At 51.4% G+C, this 25,140-nt stretch overlaps 1 protein-coding gene across 9 annotated transcripts in view; it reads right to left on the bottom strand.

Annotated features, from left to right (window-relative positions):
- Positions 1–154: 154 nt before the first annotated feature.
- TK2 (thymidine kinase 2) overlaps positions 155–25,140 on the bottom strand; it is a 31,509-nt gene continuing 6,523 nt past the window's right edge. For 3 of the 9 annotated variants that reach the window (XM_074370632.1, XM_074370633.1, XM_074370634.1), the window contains 8 exons: positions 20,163–20,237; positions 18,441–18,494; positions 15,982–16,168; positions 13,944–14,017; positions 5,971–6,059; positions 5,322–5,401; positions 3,049–3,129; positions 155–1,939 (listed from right to left, as the gene is read on the bottom strand). In XM_074370632.1, the coding sequence (XP_074226733.1) occupies positions 1,841–1,939; positions 3,049–3,129; positions 5,322–5,401; positions 5,971–6,059; positions 13,944–14,017; positions 15,982–16,168; positions 18,441–18,463 (633 nt within the window). In that variant the 5' untranslated portion in view covers positions 18,464–18,494; positions 20,163–20,237 and the 3' untranslated portion in view covers positions 155–1,840. Of the gene's footprint in view, positions 1,940–2,614; positions 2,682–3,048; positions 3,130–5,321; positions 5,402–5,970; positions 6,060–13,943; positions 14,018–15,981; positions 16,169–18,440; positions 18,495–20,104; positions 20,238–25,140 lie in introns of those variants that run through there. The other 6 variants (XM_074370638.1, XM_010962427.3, XR_006727430.2 and 3 more) reach the window with 5 other exon arrangements.

The raw sequence follows: 25,140 nt of genomic DNA, 5'->3' as shown, positions 1-25,140 counted from the left end.
CTGGGTGGGAGGGCAGAGAGCTCATGTTAGGATGTTAGGACATTCATGTTAGGAAACATGGTGTTTAAAAAATAAAAAATTACCCTACTGGTATGAGAATGCTGCAAGGAGCTAAGATCCCTGGCACAGGAAGCACTCCAAAATTAACACCAGGTTTTAGGCGAAGGATTTATTGGCTACCAGAGAACAAGATTAAAAAAAAAAAAGTCATTTGCCCCAAAACAGATGCTCAAACTGAGCTGTGGGGAAACCTGGACTGTTTGTTTACAAAGTCCCAGAGATGGTCCCGGCATGTCAGGATACCTGGTAGCAGAGGCTTTGCCTCCCCCAGGCTTTTGGTCAATCATTGACATCTGGGCTGAGACACGTCTCCACTGGGCTACTGCCCCACGGCCCGAGTCGGCCCAGATGGGAGCCAGGGCACTCCCCTCTCAGCACCGCCTCTGGGTCTGGACCACCAGGAGCACCCGTCACCTATTCAGCACCAGAGAGCTGTATCGCAGATGCCACACTCACACAGAGGCTGGGATGAGGCCTTCCAGCTTTCATGTGCACCGACCGCCGCACCGGAGAGGCCGAGGCCTGTTTCCCCAAAGTTCACAGCAGGCTCTTCCCCGTGTCTGCAGCTGGGCTTCCTGAAGCTCTCTCCACTCACCTCCAAACGTCAGGAGCACCAGTGCTGCAAGAGCCTTTGCTTGCCAGCCCTGACTTCCCCGTCCAGACTGTCCCCAAAGAGAATGTTCCTTTCTCTTGCTTCCTACTTGACTCAGGAGACAGCTGTGCCTTCAATGCACTGTTATAGCTGAGCGGAGCTAAGATCTCCTCTGAACTAATAAAGATGGTTTCATGCTCTACAGCCCAACGTGTCCCCTTGGATGGAAAAACATTTCGGAAAGACTTAAGGCCACTTGTGTCTCTCCCCCGGGCCACAAACTCTCAGGAATTCCAAGGGCAAAGCTCCTCACATGAGGCCACTATGGAGTAAAGAGCCTCAGAAACCAGGCTGGCAGCCCCCTGCCCTAGCTCAGTGCCACAAGCCATTCCCCAAAGGGAATCAACAGCAGCTCAAGCAGGACCTTCGTCGCCAAGGAGACCAAGCACCATTCAGCAGCCAACACACGATGCTCCTAAGGACGCGGAAGTCCCAAGGACGACGTACTAAGGGCCATGTGGGCCTCACGCTAGGGAACCACTGAACACTGGGCTCAAGCCAAACACAGCACAATTCTGTAAAAAATCTAAAAACGCTAACTGTCCTTGAAAGCTGCTCAAATCATGAGAAAATGATGGTGCCGGCTGTATGTACCGTGGGCCCTCCCCACGCACCTGTGAGGTCTCCAGCAGAGAAGGCAGGATTCTCAGGATGAGGCAGCCTGGGGCAAGAGGTTGTTTCAGAGTCGCCAAAAGTCTGAATGGTACTGATGCCACCGTCACTGGCTATGTGACCCTGAGGAGTCCCTTAGCCTATCTGAGCTTCAACTTCCTCCCCTGGGATGTAAGATCCCTACCTCACCCTCTGAAGGCTGAGACCATGTGCCCAGCATAATATCAGGTGGCTCTGCCCTTACTTAGAGGGATCCAGCGGTGGGAAACCGCCAGGGAAGGTGCCGGAGGATGCAAGGCTGCGAGCACCACAGGGCGTGACAAACCCATTGGTCCTGTTATGTCATTTACCCTCGAAGGCCAGAAACCCAGGATAAAGACACTGGTGAAGGAGAGAAGACCATTAGGAAGACAAATGTGGCCAGATAGAAAGCCCTCCTGAGAGCGGATTTCTCCAAATTGCTCCTAATAGCTAACTTGGCAGCAGCGGGCACTTTTCTGGCATGCTCTTCCCGTCCTATGGACCACGCTTCCAATTCTCTGGAGTTAATATTCGGTGCCGGTTTTGTTCAAAGAGTTCTACCATTTTCTGCATGTCGTGGTCAGCCTCAATCACCTGGAAATTAAACACACAGGTCACTGGGCTGCATCTGACCTCAACACCATCCTCCCTTCACGGAGGAAGAGAGAGAGACGGAGGTGGGCGGGAAGAGGCAGGGAGAGGCAGGGAAGCCCAAGGTCACAGGCAGAGAAAAAGCAAGGTTAGAGCCAAAGAGCTCCTGGTTCTAGGTCAGTCCAGTCTCAACTATATTTTCATTTAAGAATCTACTACAGTCATCCCTGTGGCAAGCTCATAAATGATTTTTTTTCCTCATCATTTTATATCATCCACTTTTCTATAATGAGGGGGGAAAGTTAGTTTTCTTTTAAAATCCAGTACAGTAACATCTCACTTTCCAGAAACCTCACTGCCTGGAAGAGTTGCGAGTACAGTGTTTGAGCAGCCCAAACAGACACGCCCAAGGCCATGTGCAAGTTTGTGCACGGTCGTCCCTCAGTTCCCCCACTGCATACGTGCTCCTAACAGCCTGAGGTACCCACTTGCCTGCCTCAAGAAATTCGGCAGCAGCAAATCAGAAAACGAGGGGACAGGGGAAGCAGGGAAACACTGAGTGGGCAGACACAACATCAACACAGAGATGGTGAGTGTCAGCAGGAGAGAGGGGGTTATGGTAAAAAGCAAACGGGAATTCAAAGGCATTAGTAGTCTGGGGCAAACAGTCCTACACACCTCAGCACCTCCTAAGGGCATCACTGTGTGACAGACCAGAACAGCAACTGATGTTCCTTCAGATGCCCTGGGTCACCAAGAAAAGGTGCAATGAGGCCCTGGGCCTGCCATCCACAGAGAGAGGGACAGGTGTGTCAGAAGCCCACCACCCCAAGTGGTTAAAGCCAAAACCCAGGTCTAGGGGCTCCAACCACCTGGAACATTCCTTCAATGACGATGCTAGATAAATGAGATGCTATTGTGTCATGGGTGTGTGAGACTCACTCCAGAATGGGGACTGTGGGACAGAGTCCCTTCCACCCTCCCTGCTTCGTTCTTCCGAATTCTCAAGCTCTGAGGGACTCGGCCCTCCCTTCCACAGACTGCAGAGTAGTTGACATTCCCCCGGGCACCCCTCCTTCTAGAAAAGTCTCCCGCCCTGGCAGGGGACTTACCAGAACAGGGGCTGCCACAGGGAAATGGCCCCCTTTGATGAGCCACTCCTCATATAGGTGGTGAACAGCATCCAGGTACTCCTGCCAGAAACACAAATGCATGGGCTGTGGGGGCGGGGAAGGGAGCAAGCTCTCCCGCCAAAGGTCTCGGGCAGGTAGGGTGAATGGCGATGACCACGGGGCAGTGGCTTGGACAAAGGAGCTCACAACAGCCAACGTGGCTCAGGCAGACAATGATAAACACGGCCTAGCACCCCACCAGTGGGCCCGGGCATCGTGACCATCAGAAGCATCACTGTGACCGGCTGGCCCATCCCTCCAGCACAGTCTACTCCACTGGTGCTTCATACACACCCTCTTGCCTGCCTCCTCTCGTTTTCTGCTGCTTCTCCATCAGGAGGGCCACCACACCTTCATGGGGGCCTGAGTAGCCTCTGAACCCTCCCTTCCGTCCTTCCCACCAAGAGGACTAAAGCCCTCACTGGCCTAGGAGCCCCACTGCTCCAGCCCGCCCCAGACAACCTACGGCTCCATGGATCTCTAGACCATAAAGACCAACTTAAGAAAGCCTGACAAGGTGGAACCCAAGGGAAAAGAGGCCTGGACACGCCTCTGAGCCGGCAGGACTGGACTGCATGCGCTCTCCCACACGCAGGCCGAGGTGCTCTCAGTCGCCCACGAACACTTCCTCAAGTGGCAATTTACTCCCAGCCCAGAAAGGTAAATGGCACTGCCGCCTCTTCATCCACCACCGAGTTCTCCCTCAGCAACAACAGACTCGTCCTACAGGCCTTGTCAAAACCGCAAAGACAATGTCTTGGAAAAGGGCTTGGAGGGACTCCAGACTTGTCATTTCTCAGGAGCATGTGGGTCACCACACAGAGCTGTCCTGCCCCATTCCAGCATGGGCCAACTCTGCTCCATTTCCCCCTTCCTCTGATCACTCCTGTCCCCAGACTTCAAAGCAGCTGCCTGCAGTGATGCTCGGGCCTTCATGGCTGGAATTTACCTTGCTGGGCCCGGAGGAAACCAGGTTAGGCAGGCCTCAGGAGCTGGACAGGCCTTCTGGGAACCCCACGAAGCTGGACAGGGGCTGAACTGGCCTTCTAGGACCTCTAGTCCAGCCCATTCTGAGCTCAGACCCCCATGACACCCCAGCAAATGCCTGCCCGGCATCTGTCTGTGTATTTCCAGTGGCATTCACATGGGGTATTCAGTTCAATATTAACTGAGCAACTCCTAGATGCCAAGCCCTGGGATACATGCTGAGGATGCAGAGGGAATAAGATCTAATCTTAAAACGCTCACAGTAGTTTTGTGAGGGACAGGGATCAAACACATAAATAATTTCAGTATGTTTCTCCCAATGACTGTGACCATAATAAGCACAGAGGCTGGGGGAGTACAGTGGAGAGAAGGTCAAGGAAGGCTTCCTGGAGGAGGTAACATCAGACTTGGCAAGCAAAAGAAACCACTATGCAAAGGCATATCTGTAATTCTATGGTGAGAAGGAGAGAGAAACAGGGACTGAGACACAGAAAGAGAGTGAGTGTGAGTGTGTGTGTGTGTGTGTGGCCACAACTAGTTCCTTATGGTCAGAGCATGAAAGGCAGGGAGTGGCAGGAGAGGAAGTCAGCCATGCAGGATCCTGGATGGCACACTACAAGTAGAGACTTCATCCTAGACAACAGCGAGGCACTAAAGGGTTTGGGGCTGGGAAATCATGAGTGGTGTTCTGTATTGGAAACATCACCAAACTGTAGTGTGGAGGCTGAACTTCAGAGGGAGATGGGGGAATGAGGGACCGGGTCAGGGAGAGAAGTCTGAGCCTGTTACAACTGTCCTGACTTGAGTTGACATGGCTCAGGCCAGAACCCGAGGCCTTGGGCAAACACCAGTGAGTACCATCTCCCAGCCAGGCTCTGCGCATGTAGCAACAAGCAGGTGGGTACGTCCTAGCAAAGACCCAGAGCAGGGCACAAAGGCAAGCAATCCTCAGGAGGTGGACCAGCCAAGCCCTGGTGATGCCTGGGCGGGCAGGGGAGAAGGGACGCCTCTGAGCACAAATGGTGCCAACCACTGAGTGTGGGGCCACAGGAACTGAAGCATATCTAGACAGGGCACCAAGTCTCCAGCCATAGAGGAAGTCAGAGTTCACCCTCAACATGCTCATTTCCTGTTTCTCTCTCTGCAACAGCAGCACAAAGATCTCACGGTGGGTGGGGCCAGGCCAGGTGGGAGGGCATCTTTACCTGGGTTAAAGGGGTCCTTACCAGTGGAATGACCTTCTCCTCTTCCCTGCATCTCATCTTTAACCTCTGGTAACAGGTCTCAGGAGTGGTCCGGAGATAAACTGAGATTAAAAAAAAAATGTGGCTTTAATTACTTGGTTCAAGGCTTGGAAGTGAAAGCCAAGGGCAGGAGAAGGCAGGTACGTGGGTGTCTGGGAAAGGCGCGGAGAGAAACACCTGCCAGGAGCCCCAAGCAGGAAACACAGACAGGGCCAGCTCGCAGCTGGACCACTGACCGGCTCTGGCTGTGTGGCCTGACTGGCCTGACTCCTGACTTCTGTTCTTTTTCCGTGTCACCAGCACCACAGCGTCATCGTGAGGCTGAATGAGGTCCCACATGTAGACAGAGCTTAGCATGGGGCCTGGCACACAGAGGGTCTTAGTAAATGTCTGGGTTTTGTCCCTCCTCCCTCCCTTACAAACTAGGAAAATCCATCAGATCACAAGGGACTGAGGGGAAAGCAGCTTGAGGAACACAAGCCAGAGCACATCTCCAGAAGGGGTGGCTGGATTCATACAGGTAAAGACCGGCCAATGGTGAGGGCCCTGCCCATTACCCTTGCTGGGTGGGGCCCCAGCCAAGCACATCCTCACTGGGCCCAGGGGAGGGAGGCGGGTAGGACTGTCTCACCTATCAAATCGATGGACACGTCGATGTTCCTCACAATCCAGTCAAACCATTCCGACAGGACCGCATAGTCCACTTCAGGCATCTTCCCACTATAACGAGAGTTGTAAGGGATTCATTCTCCCAAGAGAACATTCCTGGGCTGCGCCATCCCACAAAGCATCTGGGCATGGCTTTCATGGAAAGCGCATTGCCAAGGGCACCTGGGAGTAGTGTGATCACGTGATACTGGATGGGGAGTGACGACAAGGACCCCAGATACCTCTGACCTTCCGCTGCCCAGGGACGGTTTACAGTATAATGCAGCACTCATCCTGGCATTGCCCGATGGGAGAATCCATTTGGGGCTTGAACTTCCCTGAGAAGGGGCTATGAAGCCTGTCCCCTGACAACAGGGACCACTCAGGCCTGGAGGTGGAGCAGCAAACCCATTTCACCTCTAGAAATTTATTTTTGTGGAAGTAATCAAGGATACCCACTGTAGCACCGTTTAAAAAATAACAAAGAACTAAATCATGGTACATATAATAGAAAACCATGCAGCAGGTGAAAGATGATGCTGTAAAATATTTAATGACATGGAAAATGCTCATAATCAAATGCTCATCATTCAATGAAATAGCATGATATAAAACTGTATATAGCATGACCCAGTCATATCTTCAAGAGTATTCATCCACACATTTGGAAGAAAGACTGGAAAGAAAATCACAAAAAGGTTAACAGTGCTTTTCTCTGAGCTGTAGGACTATGGAAGACTTTTTTTTTTTCTTTATCCCTTTCTGTATTTTCCAAAACTTAACAACATATAGTTCTCAATTCATTGAGGGTTGGATGAGAAGGCATTACTACATACTTAAAATGATAACTGAAAAACAAGAAAAGAAGAGCCAGAGAGAGAGATAGGGCGTCTGTCCCCAGCTCCTGCAGGTCCTCTCTGCCCTGGAGGAAACAAGTAGGCAGGAGCCAGGGGAGGGGCAGCAGCTGGAGGAAAGAAACTGGCCAGTGGATGGGTGACCCTCAAAGGCCCAGGAGAGGAACTGTGCCCTTTAACGTCCTCCACTTGTCTTGAACACTGTCTTGGATCCACTCAGAACTGGGTTTGGCAAGGCTGGCTACAGGGAGTGGAGGTGCCCGAGCTGTGTGCAGCTGGGGGCTTCTGATTGCTAACTAAAGGGGAGGCAGGAGAAAAGCCCCCAGGGGAGAGGGTGGTCTGCAGCTGCCTCCTCGCCCCAGGCTTTGGGAACTGACTCCCACCTGGGAGAGGGAGCAGGATGGGCGAGGAGGGAGGCCCTTGGAAGACTAAGGGCATGAGCAGCCCTGCCTGGAGGCCCAAACGACAGGGTGCGGCCCAGCCTGGAGGGCTCCCCTAGTCCCCGAGACCACCGCGATGCCCTCTGTGCAGAAGAGCTGTGCCTGGCCCAGCAGCAGGAAAACACAGGGGGCTGAGAGGACAGCAGGGGGGCAGTTGCTAGTGCCTTGGGGGGTCTCAGGTATCAGACCTCAGCAGAAAGACCAGAACACACTAGCATGTGAGGACCGCCCCCGCCCCCGCCCCAAATAAGTGGGGAAGCTTCGTGGGGGAGGGGAAGGGGAAGAAGTCCCAGGACACTGTAGAGGGGAGCCAGAGGCAACAAAATTCAGGGACTAAAGGTAACAACTTTGTGAGCACTGACTGGTCACAGGTGTGGTGTGAGGACAGGTGGTTGCCCATCCCCCAAGTCTTTCTTCTTATCTCCTTAAAAGTATCCCATTAGCTATTCAGGGTCCATAGCACAAGACTGTTTCAGGGAAACCCAACCCCTAACCGAAGCTTCAGGGTAGACCAACTGGACATCCTCTCCCCTGGCCAGAGGGGCCTAACCTGACCAGTGAGACATGAGGGAGGTTTGCTGGGGTTTATGGAAACCATGCTTCTTCACACTTAGAGGAAAGCCACTGGCAAGACACCAACCCTCTGGCCAGCAGGTGAGAAGCCCGGTTCTGCCACAGCCATTTTGTCACCATGAGGGAATCATATTGAGGACACAAATAAGACACAGAGCAGAAAACAGAGAAACAGCACCAGGGCCACCGAATGAAACCAAAGCCTGCCATTTAGACAGCCTGCAACAACCACATTGTTCAGGCTACTTGGGAGCTGGGTTTCAATTAGTTGCAGCTGAGACTATATGATATTCAAGACGTGCTTCCTTCTCTAGAACAAAGCTGACTCTGAGGGAATGAGGATTTGCAAAAAATAAGCTGTTGATTAGCTCCCCACCCCCTCCACCAAACACACAGCCTGGGAACACAGAACAGACCGGCAAATCAAGGGTGTGGCCGGTGAGCAGCACATGGAGGGAAAGCAGCCCCACACACAGACTCCCACATCACTGGCGCTGGACAGCTGGGGCCAGCCTTTGCCACTCACAGCTTCACATGTGTCTGCAAGGCCCAAAGGAGATTCTGTCAAATTCTAGAGCTGGGAGGATCCCCAGAGTTCCAACCAATGAACTGAGTCACAACTCAGGACACATGTAGAACAGTGATAACTAAAACCAAACTGATCAACACGACAAAAAAAGTGTCACGTGTGCAGGGAGGTACACAGAGATGTAGGGATGGGGTACACACCCTGTGGGATCTCAAGGGCCCGAGAGCCACCACTCCCTTGGAAATCAGCTCCAGGTGGTCTCAGGAGGGGCCTCCCATCTCTCACCCTGACCCAGCCAAACCGGGGGCAGGCTCCCACCATACCGCTGCGAGCAGACAGAGGAAGCAGACCCTCCCTTCAAGGACATAGGTTCACATGAATCCTGCTGACCATTTTGTTTGGCAGTTTGCTAGCACATTCCCCGAGGCCCAGAGAGCCCCCGGTCTGCACAGCCCAGATTAGAACAGAAATTGCACACTTAGATGCCAGCCTCCTTGTGCACAGTACTGTCTTTTGTTTTTCATAAGATCTTGTGAGCTCAATTTCAGCCCCAATTTATGGATGAGGAAAAGTAAGGCCCAGAGAAATTCAGCCCAACTCTGTCTGAGCAGGGATTTAAGCCGGGTTCTGGCGGCCCCCAAACCCATATGCCCCCACTTGCACTACTCGCCCTCCCTGGTCTGAGGGGGCTGTTCTGGGCACACCCAGTGTCTCTCTGGCCTCAGCCGGAAGAAAGCCATGGTCCTCAGGCCCATAACCCAGGCAGTGAGTCCTGGCTCCAGACCAGAGCAAGGAGGAACCCCAGCCCCAGAGCCCGTCAGCATGGTAGGAGGACCTGCCTGTTTTTCCAAACACAGGGTCTTCATGACTGTTCCCCCTCATCACCAGCCTCAGATGAGTCAGTGTGTCACTTCCCCTGCTGGGCCCCACCCAATTCTCTTACTTCTGTTCTGAAAACGCCAACCAGGCATTCCTGTAAAAGCTTTGCGTTCGATTACTCAGCCCACAGGGCTGGGGCCACACAGTTGTCTGCATGGCCGCTCTGCTCCCGAGTCTTCGTCAGCACCTTCAGCCTTTCATCCAAGCACAGCGCCTGCACCTCCAAGGTGCCTTAGGTTCTTTATGTTTATAAAGAGTCTGTGTAACCAGAATCTCCCTCTTAGGCAATTAACCCCTGGTGGCGTAATCGCATGTACACTCCCCGACCCCAAACTTGCTGGGGTGGGAGTAGAGGGTGGAAGAAGGGGGTCTCTCCCTGGGGGAGCTCCTCACTTGTCCGAGGCTCAAAAGGCAAGAAGGCCCTTCTGGAAATTTTGCTTTGGGGGATGCAGAATCCCAGTGCACGAGCTTTTCTGGGCACTCGAGCCTGCAACTGCAGACAGCGGGGCCACGCCTACCATACGCCCTCTGTCCCAGTCCCTTCAGATTCCAAGCCAAGGCTGCACGGGCTTCCGAGAAAGAGAAGAGGACCACTTCCAAGGCTGCCTTGTGAAAGGGCTGTCCCCATGCGAGCTCCCAGGCAGGAGCTGACACGCCACGCAAGCCGACTTGTGGTTCCCAGCATGCAACCAAACGCCCCCTGGAGTGGGAACCAAAACATCCTATTCTGGGTAGAAGCAAAGGCTCCAGCCAAACCAGTTTCTAGGCTTCATTTGGTTTAGGTTCAAAATGATGATGATCTGTATTTGAGGGGAGCAGAAACCTCCCAAAACATCTACATTCTCAACACCACTTGGTGGACGGCCCACGGCACGGAGAGAAGCAGGCTTCCTGAGGAAGGCGGCCGTGCAGAGAGCCAGCCCAGGCGCTACTCTTCCTCCCACTCATCACTTCTTGAGCTGCAGCTCTGGCTGGAAACGCTGTTCACTGTGCCCCCAGAAAGAAAACCTTGGGCTTAGAGCTGCCTCACTCCTGACCTAGGAATATACCTAGAGACCCCGGAAACAAAAGTCACACAACAAAACCCCCAACAACCAAAACCGGAAGCCACGAATGAGAAATGAAGAAACCGCAGGTAGTGAGGAAATCCTGCTCCGTGAAGGACTTACACCTGCGTTGGCCACCCCAGAGACAGCCCGCAGGACCGGGCTCTCACTCTCACAACTCCAAAGGCTCAGATGAGGCCCCGAGGAAGCTACAGGGGCAAAAGTCACAGGGGAAAGGGCCAGGCATTGGGACAAAGGGCTCTTTGCAGGCCACCCAGCTACTAGCTTCTTCTGAGGCTGCCCTTCTAAGTGTAACCCTGACCAGGATGGTGGCCACCCAAGGCGATCGTCTGGTAGAAATGCAGGCTCTTGGGCCCCACCCTGGACTTGGCAAAGCAGCACTGGCACCTTAATGAGATGCACAGTGTGTATGGGAGAAGCCCACCTAGAGCATGGGTAGAAAGAGGCAGAGGCCTGGTTCTCCTGAGCCAGCACCATGGGGGCACCCCCAGGCCTGAAGTCTCTGGCCTTAAAGAGAGAAATCTAGCTGTCTCACCGCTTCCTCATTCACGGCTGCCCTCCACAGCAGGGTGCAGGATGATGCCCTCCTGGTTAGTTTCCTGCCCAACTAGGAAGAAGGTGCCTCTAGGTGCCCCACTCCTTGGTTCTTAAACTCGGACTCTGGGGAGTGTGGCTAAGGGAAGGAGGACTCCAAGCCACATGCTGAGCATGGTGTTTGTTACAGATACAATCAGAAGGATATATTACAGAACAGAATTCAAAATCTAAGTGAATCTCTAAGATAACAGAGATAACTTCAAAGAAATTTCCAGTTGGTTAGCAAGCTGCTTCGGGCTACATGGGGCAAGACGGCATGTGGGAAAGCAGCCGCCTGGGTGAGCTTTCCAAGGCCCCTGGAGGACTCCAGGGAAAGGGTCTAAGGACCACTGGCTTCTCTCATCCCCCTGAAAACCAAAGTGGTGGCTGGGCTGGCCCTCCAGGGGGCCCCGGTGCTCCCAGCAGCCTCTGGACTACCCGTGCCCACAGGCTGATCCACAGCCCTTGGGCTCCATCAAGTGATCCCAGCAATCAGTCTCGAGGCTCCAATAAGGCCTTCAGGGAGATCTGTGCCCTCTGGAGGCTGTATGAATTAGCTGGAACAGAAACAATGATGCTGAAAATTTCCACTGTGGTTCATTGTCCCACAGAAACCCTAACCACAGATGCCAGGCATTCTGGGAGGACCAGAGGGAGGCATAAAGATGAAGTAACAGGGCAGGAAAAGAGCTCAAAAAAAATAAATAAATAAAAGCTATAGCCTTTTCCTACCCAACCCATGAAACAGCCCAGGGCAGGGCCCTGTTATCTGGACCAGTGAACTGGACCACAGCCATAGAGATGAGGAAATAGAGAACCACCCATAAGAAGTGCTGTAATGAAAAGCCCTGGGTATGAGCAAGCAAAGCCTGGGACATCAGCTAAAACTCAAACCTGCCCCGCGACAGGCAAAGACAAATAGCTCCTAGGTGAGTTCACCAGGTGTTAAGCAGCCTATGAGGAAGAGGGAGGGTTAAACTGGCACATTTTGTGAAGATCAAGGTGGGCAAGGGTCACAAAACCTCAACCAGGCAGCCATTCTAAAGGCTCTCCCGAGATGGGTGACGGGAATTAGAGAGGAGAAGGGCTCAGAGAGGTTTAGGAACAAAGACTCCAGAGCCGAGGTGGAACCCAAGTACACCTCGGTCCACACCCCATTCTCTCCCCTTGACCTCTGTCATTCCATTCCAGGTCACCCTCTTCAAAAAGAGCCACAGGCTGCCAGACAGAACCGGCCAGGCTGACTGCAATTAGAAGACAGGGACAACCCAGCCAGGCAAGGGTCCCAGGGAATCCCGCCCCACTGCCAGGGTCCGCTCCTCAGACTACACTTTTGTCGCAGCAGTAAATGGACACCCTCGTCCTCCCCCCTGCCTGTCCTCCCTGTGGCAGAGGCACTAATGAGCAGGGAGCAGAGAGAACAAAGGGTTGTATAAACCTAGCAGTGGACCCCCCAGCCCCACAGAAAACCCGGGAAGCCAGCTGAGGAGGGAGCTCTAGCCTCAGGAACACTGTCTGCTGGGAGGGCAGAGCCCATAAGAGTTCTGAGGTCAGAGGACAAAGCTACAGTCAGGACTTGCCCTGGTTGCCAACCCTGACCCCAAAGTACTGGGGATGCTTGGAATGGGTGGGGGCAGAGGACCCCGTGAGACCACACAGACTCAAGGGCACGATCCTTGGCAGCTCAGGACCCACGGAGAACCCTTTCTGTGGCCCCCTCAGAACAAGGGGTGTGAAACAGCTGCGGGACAAGTCGGGCTGGAAATGAAAGACCAGCCAGAGGTCTCATCATTCAGCAATAGTTAACAAGCATCATCCAGGGCCAGCTCGGTGCTAGGTCTCAGCTAGGCAAGTAAGCCAGATGTGATCCCCGTCTTCAAGGAGCTTATGGTCCAGTTGAGGGGACAGACAATGGACAAACAAATAAATATATACTAAGTTAAACTGCATGAAACTGCCATTTTGTAGGTCAAAATGGGTCAAATATTAACAATTACATATGGTTCAACCTAAATAGCAGTTGTCTTAAATATGCTGAAGAAAACCAACAGAAAAAAGTAATTAAGAATAACAAGGGGCTCAACCCATTGAGACAGGGTGGTTGGGGAGGGTCAAGAGAGGTGACATCTAGGACGATAGCTGCAGATGAGAGGGAACAGGGAGTCAGCTCGTGGGTGATGGGCGGAGGGTATCAGGACCAGCTGTCAGGACCAGCTCGGCCAGGGATGCCGGCAGCACCATGAAGCTCAGAGCAGGAGGAGCAGTGATGTAGGGGGCTGGCAAGAAGGGACCAGGCACACAGCTACCAAGAGAGGAAGGGTGTGGAAGCTGAAGCTTCCGACTCCAGCCTGCAGCCCATTGCCCGGGACCCTGAAATGTCAGCAGTCAACTAAGCACAGGAGTGGGGGCCCCACACCTCTGAGGCTGCAGCACTGCAAGCCACCAAAAGTCCCCCCAGCCGTGTCTGTATGACAGCGTGTGCTCCCGTGAGGGCAGAAGACAGCTTTGAGTGAAATCACAACAAATATCCCACCCACCGTGCTGAATGATTGCTCTAGTCACTCTGAACCCTCACCCCTCCCTGTATCCTCCCACTCTGCCACATAACCCACAGGGGCCCTGCCCACTCTCAGACGGGGGTCGGCTTCTGTGACCTGCTTCGGCCAATGATGTTAGCAAACATGAAGCAGGGACCAGAAAAAGAACCAGTGCTTCTGCCCCGGCCAGTCCGCTGGTCCCAGAAGGAGGGTTGGCAAGCAAAAGAGAGATGAGCCACCCCAGTCACCCTGGCCAGGCCATCCTAGACCAGCCAACCCCTGGACATCGAGCCCAGCCGAGGTCAGCAGAGCCACCTTGCCGACGGCCGAGCAATCAACTGGGAAAGCTGTCTACCCCTGAGGTTTTGTGGTTGGTTGTCACACAGCGTTACTTAGCAACACAATAGGCACTCAATATCTGTCAATTAGATAAACAAGTTCCAATTTCATTTCTAAAAAGTTAATGGTTTAATAAATTATCGATTGTGCAAACTACAGTACCTTCTATACAAGTTTTCTACAAAAATGTATCTTGCGCTGTGAATCGACCGCTCCATCATCCGTATAGGTGACATCTAAAAGAAAACAGAAAGTGATTCACTAACTCAGGCAAAGAGAGGGGTTAGGATGCTCTGAAGAATGCCTTTTGCTCCCCCTGCGTACAGTTTGCTCTAAATACAAGAATCGGGAAGTCATGGGAAAAGGAGGCGGACGCCAGAGGAAAGCCATGTCCCACATCAGGCTCTCTCAGCCCCAGACCCTTCCCACACCCTGAAGCTTAGTGGTCAGTGCAGCAACGCCCAGGCGGAGGCCCTATTCACAGGAGAGGTAAGGCTCCGCTGGGCTGTGGGTTTGGGGAAGTGCTAGAAAAACTGCCAAGTGCTGCCCAGGAAAGTGGTGGCCAGTGCAAAGTGAGGTGATTATTATGGACCTAAGTAGGGTGCGTTTGCTTAAGCAGAGGTAGGGCTGGGATGCAGCTTTCTGGAACCCCACAAGAACGCCTGCCAACTTCGCTGCCTTTTCACAGGGCTGGCTGGGGATTGCTGCACCTCTTCCCAAATTGGAAAGGACTGTGTCCAGGAGGGAGGAGGATGATGCTGACATCACCCCTCCCTGCTGTGGGGCTCACACCCTCCACAGATGGCCTCTCCCATTGTCCACAGTGTTCTACTGGGAAGTGGGAAAGGCCCTTCATCTTGACGCCAGGTGGGCAAGCTTACTGCTCTCACTCAGCCTGGCCCACAGCACTCAGCGGGACCTGGATGAGCAAATGAGAGGCAGATTCAAAGTCATAACTCCAGAATTTCCTGACTGTCTCTCCCCATGTGTCTATCTGCCCATCCACCTTCCTTACTAGTTTTCCACCCTCTCCTTACTTGAGACTCTCTTCTGCCCGTCTTGCTAGCGCCCCATTCATCCCTCTCTCCTGCTCCTCTTTCTCAGTCTGTCCATTTCTCTTTCTCTCTCTGCCTCCTTCATGATAATAGATTCCCTTAAATGGAGGGACACACATATGGCTCATTATATTCAGATACATTAGACACAATTATGTTTACTACAGAGTCCCCACTCAGGAAAAGTAGGGTGAGTGCCAACCTCAGATCCCCCTCTGATGTGTCTTTTAGAGAGATCTTTGGAGAGACAGAAATTCATACGATTCTGCTCATACCTCTCCATTTTTAAAAGATGCAGATTTTAGAATGATAGCTGTGGTTGCAAGTGCCCAGCCCCGCATCAAACCATTCAGCCATCAAACCATGGCTGTCCTAGAGTAACTGGCTGTAGGGATTTCCCATCTCCTTCCAGGAGGGCCTCCAGCCCAGTCTTGCCATTCTGAACTACAGGCGTCAAGCAGGGACTCCTCAGCCAGCCTTCTTCTAAAAGACTCTGCCCCTATTCACACCCCCGCTGATGGAAGGGGCCTGAGCAGCCGTGTTGGTGCCCCGTGACCTGCCCCAGCACCTGACTGGCCCAGAGCTGGACACATGACCCAAGCTGAGCCAATCAGATTCTTTCAAGAATCTGAACCAAGAATCTGAACAGGCCTTGTGAAGGTTAGATCAGCGGGTCTGATGCAAACAAACAGAGCATGCATTAAAATCACCTGGAGAGCTTGATAAAAACACAGATGCTGGGCCTCATTTCCAGAATTTCTGATTCAGCGGGTCCGGGATGGGGCCAGAAAATGTGCGTTTCTAACAATATCCTGGGTGCTGCTGCTGCTCCTGGTCCAGGGACCACGCTTTGAGAAGAACTGGGTTAAAGGGGTTGAGCCCAGGAGCAGTCAGGGTCATGAAGACTCGGGCTCCCACGGCATCAGAGCACATTCTTGGCTAGCTGAGGGTGGCGGGGGGGCGCACTGGAGGCTGGTCCTCAGAGAGCTGCTGGAGCACAGACCTTGGCCTCAGAGACAGAAAAGGCTGGGCAGCGCTGAAGGTCCAGCAGGGCTTCCTCGTGAGGCTTCCCTTCCTGGCAACCACATGCCCCTCATTCGCAGAAATGTGTTTAAGAAGGCTGAAACCAAGTACTTGAAATGTACCTGAGGACGAGTGTGCTGGTCCAGCATGGTGAGCTGCACGTAGGTCTGCAGGGTGAGGCCCCATCGACAGGCATCACGGTACATCAGACCCTGCGGGGGGAGAATGCAGCGCTTTACCTCAGAATGCGGTATCTGCAGGACTCCAGTCTCTTCAGTCACTGACAGCCATCTTGTGAGACCTACAGGGCTGAGCGGGAGCCAGAGATGAACCCACCACAGTCACAGAGTGGACAGAGACAGAGACTGGAGCAGTTGCAGGACAGCCTAGGAACAGCCGTAAAAGGAGCTGATATAAAGTCCCAGGGAGCATTCACTCAGTCACTCAGTAACGTTCACTGAGTCCCTGCAGTCTGCTCTCTGTCTGGCAGCCAGTGAGCCTGTTACACCTGCAGGAGCCGGTCCTCAATCACTCCCCTGCTTGGAACCTCCCCTGGCTTCCACTGCACTCACAATGAAATCCAAAGCCCTTACCAAGGCCCACAGGGCCCTAGAGAACCGCTTCCATCTTCTTGTCTCTAACCATTCTTCCTCTGGCTTAGTGAGTTTCCAACCGCACGAGTCCCTTAGTGTTCCCCAAGCACCCAGGTGCAATCCCACCTCAGGGCCTTTGCATCTGCTGTGCCTTCTGTCTGAACACTCTTCCCCCAAATGTCTTCACGGCTCACTCTCTCACATAAATAATGGTCTCTGCTCAAATGTCACCTTATCAGAGATGCCTTCCCCAGCGATCCTCTCTAAAACAGAAGCCGCACTCCTTCACTCTCTGTTGCCTGTAGACACAAAATACTTCATGCTCCATATTCCACTTGCTAATAATTCTACTTTGCCCTTTTCCACATTTTTGCTTTTTTTTTTTATCTTGCTGCTAATTGGTGCTCTGCATTGAAAACTGCAGACTCATAACTGCAGGTGAAAGAAAATCTCACAATGGTTAGGAGAAACACTTCCTCTTGTCTGACAGGTGCAGAAACAAACACCTTCTTGCATCAGAAAACCAATTCAGGGAAAGTAATGTATTGAGACCTTTCACTAAACTATCAATCTTGCTCTTCTGTGCAGAGTGGAAACTTGTGTAAAAATACATAATACTTTTATTTTTTTATTATAAAACTGTCATTGGAAATGCCCTTTGTACCAAGGATATTCAGGCTTCTGAGACTGGGACTGTGTCACGTGCAATGCCACCTCTAACCCCTAACGTAGGCCACCCCGGTTCTCTCACATAATGATCCAGGCCTGGTGCTCCCTATTTTCCTAGAGAAGAGGAATGTTTCTGAGGCTTCTTTGTTACACCCAGGGCTGCCATTCCATCTTCCCCACCTGCTGAGAGTTGAAGCTCTTTTCATGTCTCTGGGATTCTTTATTCAAAGACTCCGAGCCTTTCTGCCTTATTTAAATAACACCCTTTTACCTGCTTCATATGTCTCCATGGCTCCTATCACCACCTGCCATAGCATACATTCCACTGTCTCCTACCTCCCCACACCGGGACATCAGGGCCAGCAGAGCAGGAAGCTTTGAGTTGCTCACCGCCCCAGCATCTAGAACAGTGTCTGGCACATGGCAGGCATGCAATGAATATTGGCTGAATGAATGAACAAGCACCTACTATGTGCTCAGAGTGTGCTATGTTCTAGCAAACAATGGTGAGCCAAATTAAACACAGTCCCTGCCCCTAGTGACACTCAGAGAACCAAGAACCACTCAAGGAGATGCCCATTCTGTTGCTAGAAATAGGGGAGAGCAAAGGATCTCCCAAGTCCAAGGTTCAAAGCTAGATCTGTCATTTACCAGCTGTATGACCTTGGGCAACTCATCTCAGCCGCAGTTTCCTCACCTGAAAAATGAAACTAATCATCTCTCCATCATGAGGAGGGAGCCCAGATCCACATCCTTTCCTCAAGCTCCTCTTACAGGACCCAGGCTCCACCCATCTCTTTTCAGGCAACAGAGCAGAGCCTTCAGAATGGGGAAGGAGGTGGGAGGGGCCTGGCTGGGCCCACCTTGGGAAAGCAGACAGGTAGCTTCAGGGTGAGCCTGAGGCAGCCCCTGGGCATTGCTAAGTGCAAACCCAAATCAGGGTTATCAAGGAACCTGGTTACTTAGAGACAGGTCCTAGGGGTATAGGGCTGAGGAGACCTGGGTTTCTTCTAGGAGAGGGTAGGGGTAGAATGAGCAGCAGGAGACAGACACCCTGGACAGCCTGGGCGGACCACTGGGAAGAGTTTGGGATAGCTGGCAGGAGGTCCCTGGGGTCTGCACATGCCTTGACAGGCAGCAGAGAGCCTTCACCTCTGAACACCGATATGCGGCATTTTGTCTTCATCCCTCCCGTGCCCCCACCACCCAGCTAAGAGTGAGGACACATGCCTGGGCAGCGTGCAGGCTCAGGCACCAGCACCTCCGTTCTGCACACTTAGGGGGAAGCTGGCGGTTCACGTGGGAAACAATATACTCACCAGAGGATTATGGCCTCGGACATTTCTCCACTTGGGCACAGGCTCCACTAACACCTGCAAGGAAAGAAAACATCAGAGAGCTGCTGTGCCTTAGCTCTGAGAAGGTGTGCAAGTGTGAGGGGAGGATGGAGGGAGAGGCAAGATTTGGGTGCCCAGGGGATGCCAAAATAGTTGAGCAACCCTCCCTGCGAGGCCACAACTCCCATCTAGACGTGGCCTCCTTGCAAGACTTCCAGAAATGACCTCAGAACCACTCTGTCCACCCCTGCAGACAAGTACATGCACACGCCACTGCCACCACTCCGGCTGCCTTGGGAGCTCCCTGGGGGCAAGGCAGGTTCTCCCATCCCTCCTGCATGTTACTGCCCACCACCTCGGGCCAGTAGGCAGGGAGGTGACAGAAACAAGAGGGTGGCGACTTCAGGCACTTCAGGCTGTGGCTTGAGCCCAGCTTCCTGCTGGGGGCTCTCTGGTGACCTTGGCAGCATGCGATGCTCCGGTTCCTTCCTCTGGTCTCTACATCAGGCACCCTGACAGCGAAGAGTCGTGTTTCTTAAGTACACTCCTTAAACTGTGCAAGAGCCTTGTTGCGTGTGCAGGTGTGTGGTGGAAAGAATTTAAATGGTGTTCTTGGACCCAAGATTTTGAGAATATGCAGATCCTTCTGGGGACCTTCAGGTGCGTATGAGCAGGTCCCACAAGGTCACAAGAGACCAAGGGAAAGCAATGCATGGGATCTTGAAGTTACCTCCCCCCATCTTTCACACCTCTGTACCTCTGCTCATGCTGTTCCTTCTGCCCAGTATGCCCACCTCACCTCATTTCACCTCAACTTTCATTACATGGAAAACTCCTATACATCCTTCAAAATCCAGTTCAAATATCTCTTCCTTTGTGAATCATTCTCTGCCCCTCTCAATCTCCCTCTCCTTCTTCCGAGTCTTCAACACTCTGTTCCTGTCCCCTGAGTAGCATGACCAGAGGCTGGGTCACAGGCAGCCTGGACCTACACCCCATCTGTGGCACTTTCACTCCACAAACAACGAGTCCCCACTGTGCCAGGTGCCACCCTAGGCTCCAAGGATATAGCAAGAGCAAAATCACCCCAGCTCTGCCTTCATGTAACCTTAAACTTACTGGGGAAGCAGACATTAATCAGATAATCACAGAAATCAACACATATTTTCAAACCCTGAGAAGCTGTATGGAATATGGATACAGAAGGGCCACAAGAACCAACATCACAGAGGGTACCTGGCTGGGGAGGTCAGAGAGCACTGAGCCGAGATCTGAAGGCTGAGTGGTATTCCTAGAGCCAACAAAGCTCTTCATGCTGTAGAAGAGCCAACAAAGCTCTTCATGCTGTAGAAGAACCAAACCAGGGCACAGCCCCCAGAGCAGACAGCCTGGCCTGGGATGTGGCCCCTTCACGCACCAGCCGTGATGATTTACTAGGAGGACTCACAGGATGCAGCATACAGTCACACTCACAGCTAAGATTTCTTACAGTGAGAGGATGCGAAGCAAAGTCAGCCAAGGAAAAGGGTGCACAGAGCAAAATCTGGGGGAAAACCAGGCACGAGCTTCCAAGGGCCTCTCCTGGGGGAGTCACACAGGACACACTCAGTTTCCCCAGCAGCATCTCTACTGGACAGGCTTCGTACCCTTTATAAATCCACCAAGCTTTTGCAAGTTCCTTCGAACCCGGGGTGGAAGCCGTACCTCGATGTCTGTTGTGTTGGAGAAGAACTCCAGGCACGTCGTCTTCCCACTTGCAATATTGCCCTCGACACAGATCTAGCAAAGGACAAATGCACGTTAGATCCAGTACTTGGAGGGGTGTCAGCGGAGAACTTCTAGGGAAGGGCTCAGGTAAACAGCCAAACTGGTTCAGTCTAAGACTTCAGTGTACACACAAAAATCCCTCTACAGGAAACCTCCAAGGTCCCACTGGTAGTAACAAACTGATCCTCCCCGTCAGTGGCAGGCTTCAGGACAGCCCGCTGCCCTCCAGGACAGACTCTCCTTACATCAACACCTAGACCCTACACAGCTTGCCCTTGGCCACCCTCCTCTGCTCTTCCCTAGATCAACCCCTTAGACTATCAGATGTTAGGCCTAAGTGTCCTTCCTCCTTAACCAGAGCCTGATGGCTTTGAGGTTGGGAAGCACATGTGTGTTACCTTGGACCTGACTCACTGCTTTGTGCAGAAGGACGTGCTCGGCCATGGACTAGAAGGTACTAGGACAGGACAGCAGGACTACGATGGGTAACGTACACCAATCCTGCACCTTACCTTGCCTGACCCTGAGAAGCGGCTCCTAACGTTTTCACAGAAGAGAAAAATGAGGCTCTAGAAGGGCATAAAGCAGGGAGTAGAGGTTGAATCTACACTCTGCTCACACTAACTGCACTGGGGGAAGGGGTCTACCTCTACCAAAGACGAGGAGCCTCCTACAAGTACATCATCGCAGGGAAAGGAAACATCCGCAGCAGACGGGTATGTGCTAGAATCACTGGGGAGATTTGAAAATCTCCAAAAGGAAGCCACTACCCAGGCCAATTCCAGCACAATCTCTGAGGGTGATTCTCGGGCCTCAGTAACTTATAAAGTTCTCCAGGTGATTTCAACATGCAGGAAACTGCACCACTAGTCCATGGCAGGTTTTCTCAATGAGTCGTCCACAGACACCCTGCTCCAGAAGCACCAGAGGCGCATGCACCCAGACCCTCTGAATCAGACTCTTAATTGGGGCCCTCGAACCTGCTGCCCAGTAGTTCTGACAAGGCTCTGCTCAGCCAGGACTGTTGGTGACACAGGCCAAGTGGCTTTGGCTCCAGCAGATCATGAGAGGACACAGGCAGTTCCACATACATGAAAAGATAAACTGGCCCTTGAGAACACATATTACACATCCCCTGGGATGCACACAGCCAGAGGAGGACCTGTCCTGCTGCACAGTGACCAGGCTGGAGGCACCCAGAACACCGTGGGCCACATAGGTGACTCATTCCAGGTGATGGGGCTGGCAGGGAAATGAGCTGGAATTTATACCCAGGCCTGGCAGACCCCTTCTCGTGACACCAGGAGAGCCTTAGTCACACCCCCATAAAACACAGGGTCGTGGTGGGCTGTCCCACTTTACCCTAGTCACTATAAACTCTCCCCAGCAACTGGACAATCTGTCAGCTGGCTGTGAAGGTCTCCTCCTGCCTTGATCCTAACAGGTACCCAGAAGAGCTGGACAATTACACCTGCAACAGAAGCCTGGCCCTCAGGTCCCGCTCCTAGTCAGCTCACCCCTTTAGGACTAGAAACTACAAGATAAACCCAAGGGAGTGTGCAAAATGGAAAGCCCATTAGGGTCCTAGTGCATTTGATTTCTTATTGTTGTTCTTTAAAGGAAATAATGTTTCCTCTTCCTAGATATATAAAAAGAGCTCAACCTAGACATCATTCTGCACAGACGGTTTCTTTCCTGTTCACTGCAAGGAACATGTTATTCAGATGAGAACTTCTTCCAAAAATATTTGTTCATACCGTCCCACCACAAAACCCTGAAAGTCAGTAAATCTAAGGCCTTGGATTACTGACTGGTTTCCCCTTGAGAGCAGGCAAGGTGTGGGGAATTGCACAAAGTTCCCCTGTCATGGAGCGAACAAAGAGGAGCCAAGCAAAGAAAGTCTTTACCTTTTTTTAAAAATGATGTCTAAAAATATTACAGTAATATATGCCCATTGAAGAATATAGAGAAAATCACAAAGCAGAAAATGCTGCTCATAATCCTGCCCCTGAGACACCATCATTACATTTCAGCGTATCTCGGGCAAATACCGTTTCCTCTGCACGTTTCTCACCTTTGAGAGTCTTTCAACTGCTCACTGAGAGCCTACTATGAGCTGGGCACTGAAGACTCAGGACCCAGTCCCAGCACCCACCTAGGAGCTCAGTGAGTGTGAAGATGGCGAAAGTGCCGAAGTTTACCTCCCCTTTCCTCTGCTATTAGACCTGGATTCCAACTTCCCATGATTCTAACTGACACTAGGATGTACCCTCTATCCTTATGTTTAAATAACACTTCACCTTTTCCTGAAAATAAGACTTTAAGCAGTCTCACAGAAGGAACTACAGAGAACTAAAAGAAGATAATAAAAATCACTCATAATTCCAGAGATAACCACCATTTAGATGTTTAATCAGAACTAAGCTTTCCAGAAGCAAACAGGCTCAGGCCCAAAAGCCCCCCAAGAAGATTCAAAATACGTATTGTCCTACTAAAGACCCTGAGACACCTGCAGTAAAAAGAAAACTTGCCCAAATGTCCAGCGACTGACAAATGGATAAACAAAGTGGGATACAGCCACACAGTGGAGCACTATGGTATCACTATGTGGCAACTGACACATGCTATAGCAGAGATGCACCACGAAGGCATTCTGCAAAGCAAAAGAAGCCAGACACAAAGACCAAATGTGCTATGATTCCATTTTACAGGAAATGTCCAGAAAGGGTGAACCCGTATACAGGAAGTAGAGGGCTAGCTGCCTGGAACTGGGGGAGCGACTGCAAACAGGCACGAGGTTTCTTTTCAGGGTGATGGAAATGTTCTAAAATTAGACTGTGATGTTGCACAACTCTTGCAAATTTACTCTAAAAAAAATCACTGAACTGTATACTTAAAATGAGTGAAATTGGGGGTCTGTAAATTACATATAATTCCAAAAAGCTGTTTTTTTTAAAAAAAGGATCCCAGTTTTATTTCATTTAACATTCAAAGAACTAAGGAAAGGCTTCCCAACCTCAACCCCCAAATTCTTTATCTTTTTCTCTCATACACACCCACTGTTACCACTCCCTGACTTTCCCTCAACCAGACTGACAACTTCCGCATCATTAACAGTTTGTAATACTTCTTTCCTGTTTTTTTCCCCATATGAACAGTTCATTTATTATTTCATTTGGATCACACTTCATCTATTTTTATTTTATTTTTTCATCTCTTACATAGTGAATACCTTCCCAGGTCATTAAATATTTTTCAAAAACATGATTCTGAATGACCAAATAATGTTTCATCATGTAAGATAAACTATGACTTATTGAAATCCCTACTGTTGGATGTTAAATTCTGTCCATTATTTTTATTGTGAATTTGTGTTGTGATGCCCATTTTTTTGATACTATAAATAGTGCTTCAGTGAACATCCCTGTACATGGATCCTACTTGTCACTGGCTGGTTATTCCCCTTCAGTAGATTTCCAGGAGTGTAATCACAGCATCAAAAGTTAATGGGTTTTTATGGCTGTTGATGCTTGATGCCAAATTACCCTCTAAAATGCTGTCCCAATTCACACCCCTTTTAGCAGGATGAGAGTAAGCCCTTCACTATGCTCTGCCAATACTATGTATATCTCAACCTAAACCTCTGTTTATTGTATTATTAATAATAATAACGTCTGTTACTTACTAGGCATTTAGTGTTAGCCTCATCGGTTCTATACTTTATAAACATTATCACATTGGTCCTCACAACAATCACAGGAGCTAAGAATTATTTGCCCCTTTATATAGATAGGGAAACTGAGGCTCTAAGAAGTTAAGGACTTGTCCACTTCTACTAAATAGCAGAGCTAGGACTGAAGCCCGGGTTCCCAGGCCTGATTCCATAGCTTTTACTCCAAAGTTCCATCTCCAAAAGCTTTTGTTCTCTGTTACGCAGGCTGAGCACTTTCTCATGTTTATTAGCCATTAATAAATTCCCTCAAGAAATGTCTGTTCAGGTCATTTGTTTGTCTGAAAGTATTAGTCACTTGCACTTTTTTTAAAACTCAACTTTGGAATTTATTTTTTTAATTCCTTGGGTGGTGACTCACTTCCCAGTTGCAGCTCAGCCCAGATCTTCCCTAACTGTCCTGTTCCACGTGCACCTCAATTTATCACCTCCCAACACCCACATATGGCTTCCCTTCCCATTCCAGTCCTCAGGAAAGGCTGTACCATCCGCCCAGACACCCTCAACACCCTGGATGTCTTATCTCCCCACTCAGCAACTCTGGGCCCTACTCACCTATAGAACCTGGGCCTGTCTCCTTGGGCCCTAGCTAGGGTCTCTAACCCTCCTTGTTGGAGCCTCCTTGCTGGCGTCTCTGCCTTCAGTCCAGCCCAACAGGGCCCCTCACCCTTACCCATGGTCCACCACTTCTTTCTGAGTGGCAAACCAGATCATGTCCAGTAAAGTCTTTCAGTGGTTCTGGGTGTTGGGATCTGTCTCCGGTCCCCTGCCCTACCTCAAGGCCCTCCCCGGCTACCTCTCTGGGACTGGCCACAAGCCTCAGGCTTGTGGGCTCTCTTCCTTCTGTGACTTGCACCTGCAGTTCCCTCCCCGCCTTCTCCCAGGAGGCCTCAAGGGTCCCCAAGCCTCCTGTGAGTGCTCACCCTCTAGAAGCCCTGCCTCTTACTCACTGCTGTTCTAGATCCACCACTGTCTGACTCACTGCCATCTCCCCCATCAGACCGCGGGCTTACTAACAATACGGGCTGCTGGATCCCCAGGTCCCAGGTCCACAGAGGAACTCAGAGGATTTAAATGATTAAGAGCAGCCCTGGGCCTGAATACAGGCTCCATACCACTTCGTACAAACTACCTACCGTGTCTGAGGACTATCAGGCCACACCCAGAAAGCACCGAGGACAGGCC

Source organism: Camelus bactrianus, chromosome 9 (genome assembly GCF_048773025.1).
Source record: "Camelus bactrianus isolate YW-2024 breed Bactrian camel chromosome 9, ASM4877302v1, whole genome shotgun sequence".
In the NCBI taxonomy this organism is placed as follows: domain Eukaryota; kingdom Metazoa; phylum Chordata; class Mammalia; order Artiodactyla; family Camelidae; genus Camelus; species Camelus bactrianus.
Note: the sequence above shows the minus strand (reverse complement) of the source record. Positions and strands in the feature narration are given on the sequence as shown.